The sequence below is a fragment of the Streptopelia decaocto genome (genome assembly GCF_964273445.1).
Source record: "Streptopelia decaocto genome assembly, chromosome: 4".
Taxonomy (NCBI): domain Eukaryota; kingdom Metazoa; phylum Chordata; class Aves; order Columbiformes; family Columbidae; genus Streptopelia; species Streptopelia decaocto.
In genome coordinates, this window is record NC_138658.1 from 43,604,510 (window position 1) to 43,619,728 (window position 15,219).

At 41.8% G+C, this 15,219-nt stretch overlaps 1 protein-coding gene across 1 annotated transcript in view; it reads left to right on the forward strand.

Moving 5' to 3' along the window:
* Positions 1-1,078: 1,078 nt before the first annotated feature.
* WWC2 (WW and C2 domain containing 2) overlaps positions 1,079-15,219 on the forward strand; it is a gene marked incomplete at its 5' end in the record, with an annotated part of 99,578 nt that continues 85,437 nt past the window's right edge. The window contains one exon of the mRNA XM_082050552.1: positions 1,079-1,209. Coding sequence (XP_081906678.1) covers positions 1,079-1,209 — 131 coding nt within the window. The remainder of the gene's footprint in view (positions 1,210-15,219) is intronic.

Here is a 15,219-nt window from a genome sequence, read left to right on the forward strand (position 1 = left end):
AGGAAGTTTAGGTGCTTCCAGGGTTAAAGATGGGTTCCCTTTTTTGTTCAATTTTTGAACTCAGGTATGTCAAGGTCCTTTTTGGAAACCTTAGCGCCTTGTTGGAGTTTAGCAAGAGTTCACAAGGATGTGAAGCAAGGTTAGCGGGACCTGCGTGGAAGGGAAACTCTCGACCCCCTCGCGACTCAGGGCACGGTGGCAGCAGCAAAACTGCCTTTTTCCGGGCACATTCCCCGTGTCCTGAGCGCCAAGGCACCCGCTGCGACCAAGTCTCCTGAGCCACCTGATGCGGGGCCGGCAGCGAGTTCACAGACAAAGGGACGCGCCGGCCGGTCGGTCGGCCATCGCACCGGGCCGCCGTAGCCTCAGTCGCTGCTTTGCCCCGCGGGGTGCTGGTGGCTGGGGAGCAGCTCCCGTGCCCTCCCAGCTCCCCACAGCGGCTGCGGGGACGCGGCCGGAGTACCTAAGCGCCCGGGAGCTGCAGGCGCGGGGACGCGGGCGGTTGGCAGCCTCAGGTGGTGGTTTGCTACCCCACACCGGTCCAGCCCCTGCGCGCCGCGGGCAGGGCTCGCTCGGAAGCAGGAGGGGCGCCCCTTGCCGCCTTCCCCCTCTCCTGCCCTCCGGCCTGCCCCACGCCGTCCCCCACTGAATGGTTTCTGTCCCGGATCCACGGCCGGGGCCTGCCCAGCCCGGCGGCGGCAGCGCCGGCAGGGTTAACCCTGAGGAATGCGGCGGGAGGAATGTGCATGCAGATGAGATGGATGCTAATCTCATGCTAATGAGCGGCGGCCGCGGCCGCCCGGGGCTCAGCCGGGCTCCCCGCGCCCAGACGGCAGCTGGGCTCCGCCGGTAACCCTGACCCGGGCTGCCGCGGCGCGGGCAAGGCGGCAGCCCGGGCATGGTGGACTGAGACCCGGCCGCGCATGAGGGCTTTCCTGGGCTTCCGTGAGCGGCCTGCTGCGTGTTCCCAGCCCCCCCTCCCGGCCCCTTCCCCGTCCCCCCGGCTCGGGTGGGGGCTTTTTCCCGCTTCCCGTCTTTCTTTCCGTCCCTATGGAGCAGCTACCCCCGCCGCCCGATCATGCCTAGGAAAGCGGGGAATGGGCAGCTCCCTTTACCCGATGGCTGGGAGGAGGCGAGGGATTACGACGGCAAAGTCTTCTACATCGACCACAACACCAAGCAGACCAGCTGGATTGACCCCCGGGACAGGTGGGTGCTCGGGCGGGGAGGTGGCGAGGCCCGGGCCGGCGGGGTGGGTTCGGAGCGGCGCTGCCGGGCCCCTCGCCGCTCAGGCGGATCCGTCGCAGAGGGACGGGGCGGGGGGGAGCACTGGAGTGTGCCTCTCTCGGGACGGGGGAGCGGGGTGAGGAGAAGCCCCTGCTTGCAGCCGGGCACGCCGTGCCCTCCTTCCCATCGGCGTGGGTACAGCCTGTTGAGTGAGCTGATGTTGGCGGGGTGTATGTGTGGGACGCTCGTAGAGTTCTTCCCGGAGGCCACGGGGGTCGCTGGCGTTCGAGGAGGTCCAGACAGGTACCGAAGTTGCCGAGTCCCTCCCAAAACGGAGGCGCTGGCTCTTCGCCATCCCTTCTGCTCCGGGCTCCGCGCTGCGGGGCCGCCTCCCTGCCGGCCGGCGGAGCGTCCTGGCCGCCTGTCCCTCCCTTGGCCCCCCCACGTCCCGGTCCTGGGCACTGCCTGCCCCGAGAGCTCTGCGCTGCTGGGGGTGCTGGGCCTCGGTGCTAGCTAGGCCTCAGCCAGCCCAAATCCCCTCAGCACCCCGCCAGCCGGAGCACGGGCTGTTTGCTGCGCTTTCCCGGTCCGAGCGCTGTAAATCGGCAAAACTCCTTTGAAAGTGCTTCGGTGTGCGAGGTAAACAGCTCACAGGCTTCTCCGCCGGGAGTCAACGGGGCAAGACTTGCAGCTGGGGAGGGATTCTGGAGCTTTGGGTGGGCTTCCATAGCCGTTTTTAAATAGCTGGATGATAGACGTCCAAGATACCTCTTTTAAAACGTATATTTTGTCCAAAGTGGTCCCGAAAAGAAATTAAACCCCAAGCTTTGTATGTATTATGAAATACAGTGTTGCTATTGAAAACAGCGTGGGCTAATTATCAAAAACTTTTAAGACATTATAAATGTATGCAACAAGCTGCACTGAATTATAAATGAAGGCTTTGGCTTGTATTTCTCTGGTGAAATTAGAAAAGGTAGTTGTGGTGAAGCTTGCTGGCTATAAGTTGCATACTGAAAGTTCTGACAAGCATCATGTGCTGGTTAGGCCCACTTCCCTGTGCTACTTGCTATAACAGCAAATTCCAGTAGTGGCAAACTTAATACTTAAATTCCTTCGTACTTCAAAACATGTTAAATGTTAGTTAGCTGGTAAGGTATACATGACAGTGTTATTAATTACACCCAGCCTTCTCAGATGATCTTTTTTTACATCAGACAGCAAAAACTTCTGGTTTTACTGTCTCTAGAAATAGTGGATTTGAAGATCTATATAGTTTTAGACTTTTCATTTGTGTTTGCAGAGCAAAATACAAGATGGTATAATCATACCATGAGGTATGGGATATTGGAGTGTATTTGTTATAATACCGCCTCATGAATATAGTAATTTTAAATAGTTTTTTCACACATTCTGTAGTCCTGAAAAGTTCAAGAGTATTCATATTGGGTGGTAAAATTTGAGCCTTCACTCTCATAAACACTAGACAGCTAAGTGGGTAACACTTGTATGTTTGCCACTTTATGGGAATAGGATGAATATTGTTTCATTAACACCTTGATTGCAGGTGATAAAGAAATCAAGCTCTGAGACTTGATAAACTGTAATGAGAATGAAGGAAGTAAAGACCTTTTTCCAGAAAGAGTGGTGTTTGAAATAATTGTTAACCTATGTCAGTCATGCAAAACAAACAGAAAGAGGGATTTTGCCCTGGGTGCTTGAGAGAATTTGTGCTTTAGTTAGTGTACATAGCTCAACTGTGAAGCTGAATTGCCTGCACAGAAGAGAGACTGATAAGCCCATTTAATGTGCAGCTTACAGTATTTGTATTTACAATATCTGTATTTACAATCTGCATTTATAATGGTAACGTGGTTTGGAAAAGCGAATAAGAAATGCTTGAAAGTCCTGTGATGACTTTGCTCTAGATTCCACTGTATCTTCCAGGTACTTAGAGAATATATGTTCAGAAACCATGCAGGACATAATTAGGGCTTGCTGTCAGAAAAATTGAAAAATCATCTTCCAAGTTTGTCAATACAATAAAGTCTGGATTCGTGCTGTTTCTAGTACTTACCTTAAATTGTCAAAATGCAGATAATGGATTCTACAGAAAGATTGAAAACGTGTTCCCTTGTTTGATGATACTTTAGGACTCTTTTTTTTCAACTATTTTCTCTGGTCGAGGTCATAAAGTTTTCATAACATACTTGTGTAACATTATAGTACATGGGGTCCTAAAATCTTTCATTGGTAAAGCACGTGTAGAATACATAGATTTTTATGGACAATATTCCTTCTACTGCTGTTATATTGCATTCCGTGGATGATTAAATAGAAAAGACACACTGATGTTTTAAAACCATTTTTATCGTCTTTGATTTAGAAGATACAAATAGTGAAGACTAGTACTGTGAGACATCAGCCCTGTGTCTGTGGGTTGCCAGGTGTATTTGAGAACAATTAGAAATGTCTTTGTTACTGGTTTAAAATATTCATGTCCAGAAATAGGCAGACAGTTGAAAACGCCATATTTCAAAGCTGCTTGAAAAAATTTGTGGTTGGTTGGTTTATTTTTAATATAGTGATGCTTTTTCTCATATGCTTTTTGTAGACTATTCTGATAGTACATATTGTAACTGCTTGTATGGTGCAGGTCTGTTATTATAATGATAGCCTTGTGTACAGCTGTGAAAAAAAAAAATCAGCTTCAAGCTTGGGGCTCAGTTTTCAGTTTTGCCCCCTTCATTTATATGAGTAATCTGTTTGTTGTCTTTTAGGAGTGTTGTGGAAGCTATTTGAGTTGCTCTGTTCTTCAGGGTTTTTTAGTGTTGTACACTATTCAAGAATGATTTTTTTTTTATCTTCAGACACTTTGGGTACTGTGTTGATTTGTTTTGAAGACTGGTGAAGAGAGGGCACTTTAACATATAAAGGGTGAGAAAGAGAAACATAAAGGCAAGAATGTAGGAGTTGTAGCAACATTTTCACTCACTAAATATATAGATGTTATTTCTTTGTTTATGACTCTTCCAAGCTACAGCAAACTGAGAACTTGCTGATCTTGACAGTTCTTCTGAAACTGGTTTATTGTAAGATGGGAAATAGCCCAAAATGCCAATCGTATCCTGCTACTACTTGACAAAGTTATAAAAAAACAACTGTGGACTGAAGAGGATGAGCCAGATGAAAAGGTGAGAAAGGGTTAGAGGAATTAATACTTTTCTTTGAAGTTCCCTTGAAACTCTTTCAAGTTCCTGGGATATGGAGTTACACTAAGGTGTTGGTATGTGTATCGTTTTTGTTTGCTTGTTTTTTCTCTGATAGACAATTAAGAGAGGCTTAGGATGGAGACAGAAATTTGGAAAGGAAATTTTTTTCATTTTTTCCATTGTTCAACGTGTTATCAGTAGGCCTTGTGTTTGTTATATTCCTTAGTGGAACCAGCAGAATAGAGTGCCAAGGAGGAGCGGAATAGGAATCTCAGTACCCTCAAATCCTCAGCAGTTGGATGATGTTGAGCTTTCTCACCAGGAATGCAGGGCTTCTCATCTTCTCATCTTGGTTTCTGTACAGTAAATTGTCCATACTCCACTGCTGATCACCACTGACTCAAAATAGATATGTTGTTTTTTTATTTTTATAGCTTGCTTAAAATGAGTTCCTCATCACAAATTCTGAAGCCGCAAGTGTTCTTTGTTAAAATGTTTATCTGAACTCCTGTTGGAGTGGTAAGGAGTGAGCTGCTATGAAAACAAAGCTATCCTTCAATTCTGCCTCCTTTTTACTTCTCTTGCCACTGAGGAGAAAAACCTGTTTAAAATAAATGAGTCCCTTTGAAATAGTTGGTAGTATACGTTTGCTACAGTGTTTCTAGAGTACTTGCTAACAATATAACCAAGAAAGTGCTTGAGAAACATGGGATGTGCAGAAAATGGAGAACTGTACGAGTTAAGACATTGTGAAAGAGTTTTCTTTGTGGTGATGTGGAGAGGGAAGGCAGTTTGCATTGCTGATTTCATCTTTTGCGGAGGTGAAAACAACAGAATTTTTATCATAGCTATAACTTGTGCAAGATTTGCCTGAATTAGAACCTTTTCCAGGTTTCGGCAATTAAACGTTGCATGCCCTTTTCCCTTAGAAAAGAAGGGCGCTTTATTTCTTACTTTTTCACTGGAACTTGCCTTCTCGTGTCCTGTGAACAGCAGAGGCTGTGAGGAGTGAAGATACTGAGGTTGAAGTTACTCGAGCAGGGGGACTTTGGTCCTGTGTCTCTCCTGGGCACTGCTGTAGCCCAGGGTGCATGGTAGGAGGCTGCCAGTCATAGTGGAGACTCAGAGAAACAGGAGGCATGTAAGATACTGTGGTGGTGAAAGTTCAAGGTAGCAAATAAGAGGTAAGCAGAAAAGGGGATAGCATGACAGGAGGCATCATCAGAGGCTGGAAAATACATTTGTATCTGTTCTTTTTTGCATGGAAGTGAGCTGTACTGTGACAGATGAATAGAATAACTTCTACTGTCTGAAGTGCCTGGTGTCTGAGGCAAGTACTGTTCTGTGTGAAATTGGTGACTGCAGGACTTCAGCTAACACAGGAAAGAATTCTGAAACATTAAAACTTCTGGGTGGGTGGGAGTGAACAAAATTTAGCTGAAAAGCAGGAGTATGATTCATCTATCCTTTGAAGAATAATGATGTTAAATTGAAGTGTTCATTACATTTTGAAAGGGATGGATCTTAATTCTATTTTAAGTGCAAATCTCAACATTGCTGATTTAAGGTACAACTAGAGCAACTACCTGATAAATCCTTTCTTTAGGCGGTTGCTTGCTAAAAATGACTTAAATGCAAACCATTACCGAAAGGTTTCTGTTCTCATGCCCTTTCTATTTTACCTTGCAACTCCCTTGTTTGCTAGTAGCTGAGGAGGGAGTGGGTCTTTCACATTTTTGGTGGCACCCCTACATAACTGATGAAATTCTAACCTTAACAAGAAGTAATCATCTGCCTATTTTGGAAAATAGTTAGAGGATCAATCACTTGATGACACTTCAAGGTGTACAAATTGCAATTATCCTGTAGTGAGATAGCACAATGATTTTTTTTTTTTCCACTCTGCTTCATCCTGAAGTATCATATGCTGGTTTTTATCCTAATTCCATATAATCTGTTCCTGTCTCCTTGTCTGCTCAGGAATGTGCATATTTCCCATGAAACTCTCTGATATCCCATTCTGGTTTCACTGACAGGTTGGGAACTGCTTTTACTTAATTGATGTATATTTATTCAAAATAAAACCCGTGATACAAGTACTGAACTTGCAATGAGAGACTAGCTGTGTCTGAACTTCTGACACCTTCATTTGTTTATCCAGTGTAAAGTAGAATTCTAATATTACAGTGCTAATATAGCTGTGATAGCATCAGACAGTGTTAAAATACATAGTGATTGTTGTATGTGGGTTTTTTAACTAGTCTGTCATTTGCTTGGGGCTATGTGTTGTTGATTTTAGCATTAGTGAAAATGGCTATGGTAACTCTGAGATAATGCATTTATTCTTTATTTCCTTGGGAGTGATAGGGCTGCACTATATCTTTCATCTCAGAGCATGTGAAGTTAACAAGTCAGGAAATGCTATGGAGTATTCGCTTGTGTGTGCAAAGTATGTACCACTGCTTAAAGCCAAGGACTGTGACCCGGTATGTGAAGTGGGGCAAGTGGTCTAGATGGTGGTTTATCCAGACCTGTGTCTGTAGTACTTGCCTACTGGAGATATTTTGATTAAAACCTATCTCGACTTACAAGATAGTGTTACTGTAGTTGTAATGCACAATGTAAGCCTTGATGAGAAATTGTACACATGAAGAAAAATACACCTTTTATCAAATGAATGGAACTGAGCTGTTTGCTGGAGATACTGTCCTACTACAATATAGTTAAATGAAGGAATCATTCCAAATTTAGACTTTCAGAGAAGAGGAAATGGCTTTACTTTGAAGTAATGGCTGTGAATGAAGTTTTCATTTCTACAAGTAAGGGTCAATATATAGATCAAATAGGACAAATTATTTACAACTTCAGAGAGCTGTGCAGATTACATTAAGAGTTCTTGTTTTCTTCCAGTTAAATAACTTGTGCTCAATCCTTTGGTTAAAATTCTGTGCTTTGAACATGTTATTAAGGTTATTAGAATAAGAGGGTTTCTCAACTTCCAGTCACTAATGAATGTAACATCTAGAGAGCAGTTGAATTTGGTGAAGTAGATTTTGCTTCAGTTTTCTTGCTACTTTTTTCTTTTTAGCCTAAAAAATATAATAGGTGTTTGAGATTTCACAATTTTTATATCACACAGGTGACTAAAAACTAGAAGAATAATCATGGAAGTGATGGAAAAGACTGAAAATGGATGAACATACAGTACTATTTCCATGGTGACACACCTTCAGAAAGGCAGGAATAGAAACAATGCTGACATTCCACAACTGTTATGCTGGGACATGTAAATTTTTATTACAGTGACCTGTAAGGGAAATGGCAAAGGATTGCAGAGGGGTAACACAGTCCACTGAGTGTGGGCTGTCATGATTCTGTTTACCTGTCCCTTTCCTGCCACCAAAGAGTAACCGGCCCCCAGGAGATGATCTGGCTAACATGAAGCCCCTTGGTTTTAGGGTTGTTTTGCAGCAGAATCAGCTCATTGTGTCACTGAATGGATAGCGGTGTGAGACAGGAGGCAAGTCCAGAGCTGGGAGCAAAAGGCAAGAGCGATGCTGTAGAAACCAAGATGCACATAATCCTAGCTGATGTGGATCTGTCTTTGTAGATGTCTGTTTCTTTTGTTGGCTTTCTCCATTGTTTTCTTGTGTGTGTCTTTGTATTCACCTTTGCTTTACTGTGAACCACCAGTACAGCTGTCCCAGACATCTTGATCCTAAACATGTTTTCTGTCACCAAGAAACCTTTATGTTGTTAGAAACTTTTTACCAGCTTTTTAAATGTTTGTTACTGTGAACCTCTTGTTGAAGAGAAATTTTGTCATTGCACAGTTGCAGAATTAGATCCCGTTTTTTGGGAATGTGTTGCTGTTGACAATATGCTTATGAATAGCTAATTTCTACTGCTTATGAAAGGAGATCAGAAATTCTTTGACTTTGGTGCATTTTTTTCCTAATTATTCATAAAATATGTTTTAGAGACCGCTGCAAAGTATCTCACCAGAATGTTGGTGTAGTTCAAGACTTAAAATGTTTTAACGTGTGAAGCAAACTGAAGCCATTTGTCTTCCTGTATTTGAGGGAGTCATCTGTATGGACAAATTGACTTGTCTTTCATGTGGAAGAAGCAGCTAGTGGCTGCAAAGGGGAGTGGTACAGTAGTTATGGTTTCCATTTTATGTTGCTTGAGTATTTTGTAAGAATTTGCTCTGTGGGTGTAGGGTTTGGGTCTTTTTAAATAGCACATTTTAAGTGTTGCTGAACACAAATGCTCTTCCCACTAAGTTTTTCTGTGCAAAACCGTTAGTGACAGTGAAGTTCCTACCTGATGAAGTCAGTCTCTGGCTCTTGTTTTTGAAATGCTAATGAACAGGCTTCTTGGGGCAGGGGGAGGTTGCTCTCCTCCCCAACCCCTTCTACCCCTGCCTTTACGTATACTTTTTTAAGGCTAATTTGCTTCTGGAATTTTTTGGTTGGTTAGGACTTCTGGGCTAGAGGCAGACTGTCAGTGGTATGAATGTATTCTGTCAACTGAAACAATCATTTGCATCTCATAGAACAAGATCAGATGCTATCCTTTGAACTGTTTGTACTTGAAGAAAGGCAACTTTATCTCATCAACTCTGAATACATATTGTATTCAAAGGGATTGTTTGGGTATGTAAAGACGCATTTTCTTGGGACAGCAAACTCAAATTTCTGCAAATTCTTGCTGCGTGCTGTAAAATACTGTGTATTCGACCTGCTTTACTGTGTCTGTGCTATTTTTCTGACTTCGTTAGACCAAACTTCAATTGTTATTTGAAAAACAAAAACCATACTGGGATGCCTTCCATAATATGCTGTTTATTCCAATAATCAGGCTTTCAGTGTCTAGAAACACTTTTTTTTTTTTTTTTTTTTTTTTTCTTTCAGTATAGAGGAAATGATGTAGAAGAACATGTATTTTAACTAAATCCTGCTAGGACACCCTCTTTGAATTAGCAACTTTCTCATGTTGTTATTGAAGGAACAGTACTTTACACACCTATTGTTTCTTTCCAAAGTACTTTTAAGTGCTAAACTGCAGTCCTGTCCAGATAAGCCTATCTTATGGCCTCCAGATGTGACCTGTGAAGAATTCTTACTCTGATTCAATGCCTTGCCCTTCGCTCTTAAGAGCTCACCACCCTCCCAGAGCTGGGAATGTCTAACAAATATGTGGGTATTTTTAATAATGTAGCAGATGAACTTTCGATATTCTGCAAATTATGTGCAAGCATGTCATGCCAGTGGTAGTAAATATGCCCCACACATGAGGAATGGTGCCTGCCTTTTAGCTGTGGGGCAGGCATGTAGGCATCTTAGTAGCATCTTGTCAAGTAACAGGGTTTGACTGAAGTGCAGTTGTCCCCTGTCATACACCTGCATGGCAGTGTATTTATTGGGATCACACTGTGGGGAAACAATTCTGGTTGCTCTTTGGGGCATTTTTGGTCATTGGAGGGCAGGGTGATTTGCTCTGTGGTTCTCTAATACTTCCAGAAGAAGAGGTATGGCCTGTTTAAGCTGAAAAACTGGGCATTGTGGCCTCACTCACTGTCTGTGGTGGGTTGCAGAAAATTGCCAGGGAAAGACTTTCTTTGTTGTTGGTGAGGAAACAATAGGGTGGGATTTTTCCTTTGTTTAATACCGTCAATTGTTAAACTGTAGTCTAGTCCAGAAAGGCCTGTCTCATGGCCTGATGATCGGACTGAGAAACAGTACTCTTATTCAAAGCCTAGTCCTTTCATTCTTGATTTCCTTGGTTATGCTTAAGTGTTTATGTAGACTTACAACTTTCTACCTCTTCACCAATGTTAACAAAATGTTTCTGAGAAAACTCTTATTTCTTGTTAGAAATAACCCTGTGCAAAAATTCATTTGGTTAATAAACACTGTGTATCAGAGAAATAGATGTGATTCAGATTTATGAACTAGATTTTTTAAAACGCTTTTGTTTAACAAATGATTACAGTGTCGTCCTGTGTTGCCATTCATGTTCATGAGCCATTCCGGCTGTGCAGGAGCTCTAGGTGAGTGCTGCTCTCCTCACTGCAGCCTGAGACAGAGCCCAACCAGGGGCTGCTGGTTTGGGTTTCCATTCCACAAAGACCCCATGGAGACCAGTGGTTGTGGAGGAAGGTTTACGGTGCAGTAAGGTTGGAGTGGCTGGGAGCTGATCTAGGGAGGGGACATCTGAATGATTTTTTTTTCCTGTTGAGAGGGCAATGGGGAAAGTGGCACATGTAATGGAATCTAATGGACTGTCTGTGGTTACCATTGCTTACGGTTGTTAAGCTTCTTTGACCTATAGTAAGCCTTTGGTGTTTTTGTCTGAGGTGTGTAGGATATAAAATTTCCCCATGAGCAAAATGACATTTCTGGTCCATAAATCATCCACCACTCAAATGTACTTCTCGAAACTTCAAAATGTGTGTTGGTAGCTGGGGTTTGGTTTAAATTTTAAAACACTTCTGCTCTTGTGAGTTACACTGTGAATACCCAGCTTGAGGTATCTTTGTACATATAATTTCTTGGTACAGCATCACATAATGTAATTTAAATTTTTTATTATTTGTAAAGAGATGTGGCAAGTATCCTGTGAGAAACTCAGGAGCCTTCAGAAGTTTAGGAGCTTAGTAGCTTCTTTTTTTTTAGGAAGTGATAGCTGTGTAGGAACATACCAACACATTACTTCTGTTCTTAATTTGTTGTTAAAACTTTGACAGAAGGTAGATCCTGGTTCTGCCTTAAGGAATATGGGGGACTTAATTATGCATTTTGTATACTACTATGGGGATGTATTCCCAGGTGTACCTAAGCCCAGTGTCCATCCAGATCTGACCACCATATTTCCAAGGCCTGTACAGTGTGTTCTCAGTGTGGTCACGTATTACCAAAATAAAAATCAAGTCCTTTTCAGCTCATTCTGTCAGTGGCTGTCTTTTAACACATGCTATCTTGTACAGCAATTTGTGATAAATTTTCAAGTATGACCTTGCAAATATGATTGTATTTTATTACATTGATTTTAATCACATTCCCAGTAATGGTCAACTTTCTTGTCTGCAGGATCTAACCCAAATGGTGTGGTGGTTTTTTGTCTGTTTTTTATTGCTTGAGACTTTTAGTGCAAAGACTTGCACTTGCCTCTCCCTTTTTAGTTTGGATTGAATAGTATAGTGGTGAACAATTCTATTTTGGTGTACCATGGACCTCTCTCAGAGAGATTTGCAAAATAAGCTGTGGTAAGAGTTAAAGGCACAGAACTATTCAGTACTGAATTCCAGAGTGAACAGTGAGTGACAAACTGCCAAAACTGGAACTGCGATGTCCACAGAGTTGGAGTGAAATAGAGAAAACAAATACTGCTCAGATGATGTGATCTCTGAGGGTCTGACGTGAGTTTCACCCTTCTGAAGTAAGTAATAGTGTTCCCTTTAATTTACTGGCTTGGAATGTAGACCTGTAGAGAACCCTCAGAAATTGAGGTTTTCTGTGTTTCTGGATCTTAGTGTTCCCGAACAGTAGGAGTTTTGCCAAAGCTTTTCCTATTTCCCACATTCTTTTGCAGTTGCCAGCCTTGTTTGATGCAGAAGTGGCAGGCTGCAATGGGGCTTCAGTGGGTTACAGCGTGAAGAAGGATCATTTGGAATGGAAGTATTAAATATTTAGAATATATTTTGCTGAAGCATTGAATAGTAAATGCTTGTACATAAGAGGATGCAATTCAAGACAGCAACCTGACAAGGAGTAAAGACCTATTTCTGTCATGTTGTGAGTATTGCTATGTTTGAAGTGAACTGTTAACATATTTACAGTAATTCTGGTAAACAGTAGAATGCTATGGATGTGAATAATCATTTGAGACCGCTACAGGACATTCCTGAAATAGTGTTCAAATGACTAGAGAAATTATGGGATGCAGCAAAGCACACAAACACTGTAAGCCTTTTAGCCAGGCTAGTGCAGCCAGTGGTTTACTACTGCAGTAAGGAAGGCTTAATTCACAGGAACTTACACAGTAAACAGATGATTTATTCAAGTTTCCCAGCTTCGCATGTTCTTTTCTGGTTTTTCTCTGTTATTTATAATTCCTAGGCTCTCTTTTTAGATCTGCTCTTTGAGAGAAAGACTTCAGTGAACTCAAGTTTGAGGTTTGCAGAGGAGTTGTTAATTGGTTACACTGCTGTGTTAGCTAAACTAACGATACTGTGGTCTAGAAGGAGAATTGCTCATAGGAAACATTATTATGGTGATATGGATTACACTTTTTGGTTCTTGTTTGCTTGTCTGGTGGCTGTTCTGCCTTGCTAGCATGACTTATGATGATTAAAATGAGCCATGGGCTTCTGTGCTGTGGCAGGGTGCTAATTTGCACGCAGGACCTGGCTGGCCCATTTGCTCAGAATGTATGAAGCCATCAAAACTGTATTTTTTCAGGGAAGATTTTGGCAAGAAAATGAGCTTTGAGGACAAATGTGGAACAGTTAAGGGTTTTGTCTTAAACATCTTTAAAATCTCTTATACTTGATGTTTTGTGTCCCTTTCTTTCCAGTTAGGTTTTGCTGAAAAGTTGTAAGGTATCTTCTTTCTGGTCATAGGTGTGGTGCCTAACGTGGCTAGTATAGTAAAAATGTATGAAGAGTATATTAAAACAAAAACCACACACAGAAAAACAAACAAGCAAACCAACAAAACACACAACAACCAAAAAAACACAAACAACAAAGTAGTGTTCCCATAATCAACACTTCATTTGTTATTTTATTCTAAGTTTGGCAGGCGTACTAGATAGTTAAGCAGCTTCAGGCAGCTGCCTGCAGTTCTTGTGAAACGATTCCACTACAGGTGGCTGTTGTGGAGGGGTGACAGTGCTTATCACAGGACCCTCCATGTGGCAGTACTGTCATTGCTGTTTATTGAGATAGTAGGTTTCTAACAGATCTTTGGGGAATAAACTAATTAACAGCTATTTTGTAATACTTGATTTGAAAAGCTTTTAAAAATGGGCAGAATTAGAACTTTATCTGAATGCTCTCTTTTTCATTGGGTGTAAACAGCATCCGTTTGAGACACACAGTGATGATGAATGCAGTAACATTCAGATATCATGAAAGGTTTCATGTGGCCTTGAGGATGGCGATGTCCTGATGGGGATATTACAGTTACATAAAAAAAACTGTATAAGAACTGAAATACTTAACATTAAACTTAAGACAATAAAAGGTCATATCCCAACAAAAGCTTGTAGTACTACTGCATCAGTGAAAAGTTAGTTTACTTCCTTTTTATTTTTCCCTTTAAAAAAAAAAGGATCATCTTCCTTAAACTAGCTTTGGAGACTAAGGATAAGTTAGGTACAGAAGGTCTACCAAATTAATACTGACTGGTATTCCATACAGATGTTGATGTATGTGAAAGTAACAGCAGGCAATTGATGAAAAGTATATTTTTTAATAGAAGCCACAGTGTTTTAACATGGAGATAGAATTTATACTTTTTGTTATGTTGAAAATGATGGGCCAATATATAATCTGTATCCCCAAGGAGCTTTAAAAATAATTGCAAGTGGAATTGCAATGATTTACTGAATTAAAAAAAACGTGGAAGCATAGACTGGGATTTGTGGGCAAACACTAGAACACACTGCTCTGAGTGGTTGTGGACACGACTTGGAGAACCTGGTCTGATTTCAGAGCTGTCCTGCATTGGGCCAGGTGTCGGACCAGGTGACCTTCAGAGGTTCCTTCCCACATACATTATTCTGTGACTACCTTTTTTTAAAAAGGGAAAAAATATTTTCTCTGGAAGACTGGCCTGCTATTACTAAAAGCAAATATTTCAGGATTTTATTACTGGCCTTTCCTTCATTATTTGTCTGGCATGTGTGGGTAAATGTGACTTTATCAGGGTTAGATCATCAAGCTAACTAAACATCATATTTTGGAAAAAAGACTGGTTTCAGATAAGTAATGTGTTGATGTAATCTGTTGAAATTTAAGGAGAGTACTTACTACCATACCCTGACACGAAGTCCTTAGTCCCAGACACCTGTGCCTTTAATAGAAAAATTGGATGATGATGAAGTAGATGCAGAACAAGGAGACTAAAATGTACTATATTGGAATTGGATTTTGAGGGTAATAGGAGGGTTACTAGTGCTGTTTTGCAATGTAATGGCAGTAACTCAACCACTGTCCATTTTAGTAATGTCTGTAAAATGATCTAAAGTTTCATTTTTCTCTAGCTGTCAATCCTGCAAGCAAAACTATGGAAATTAAATTTTTTTCTCACTTTGAAGACCAGCTCTGCTCTATGTTGTATAGATATGCATCTCCAACACCCAGCAGTGAGCATGTACTAATAACCTGAATTTTAGAATTTGATAAGGGAAGTGTATATTACGTCTAGTGATTGTTTTATTAAAGATACACTGCAAACAGAATAGTGCCCGCCCCCCCCCCCCCCCCAATGTTAAAGTTACTGCTACTAAATATACTAAAAGCATCCAGTTATGATTTTTTTGTGTTCCTTCAAATGTGACTTCGGAAGGCGCAACACTTTAAAGTTTATTCCAGAAGGCACTTTCAGAGATGGATGATTGAAGACAACTCTCCTGAATGGCACCTTGCTGTACTTCATAGATCATAACAGCTTTTATTCACCACTGTGATTGTTTTTTAAATTACTACCTGTGGATGGACTTGGATGAGTTGGCCTGCTGGCTGCATATTTGGTTTGATTGGGGCCTATCT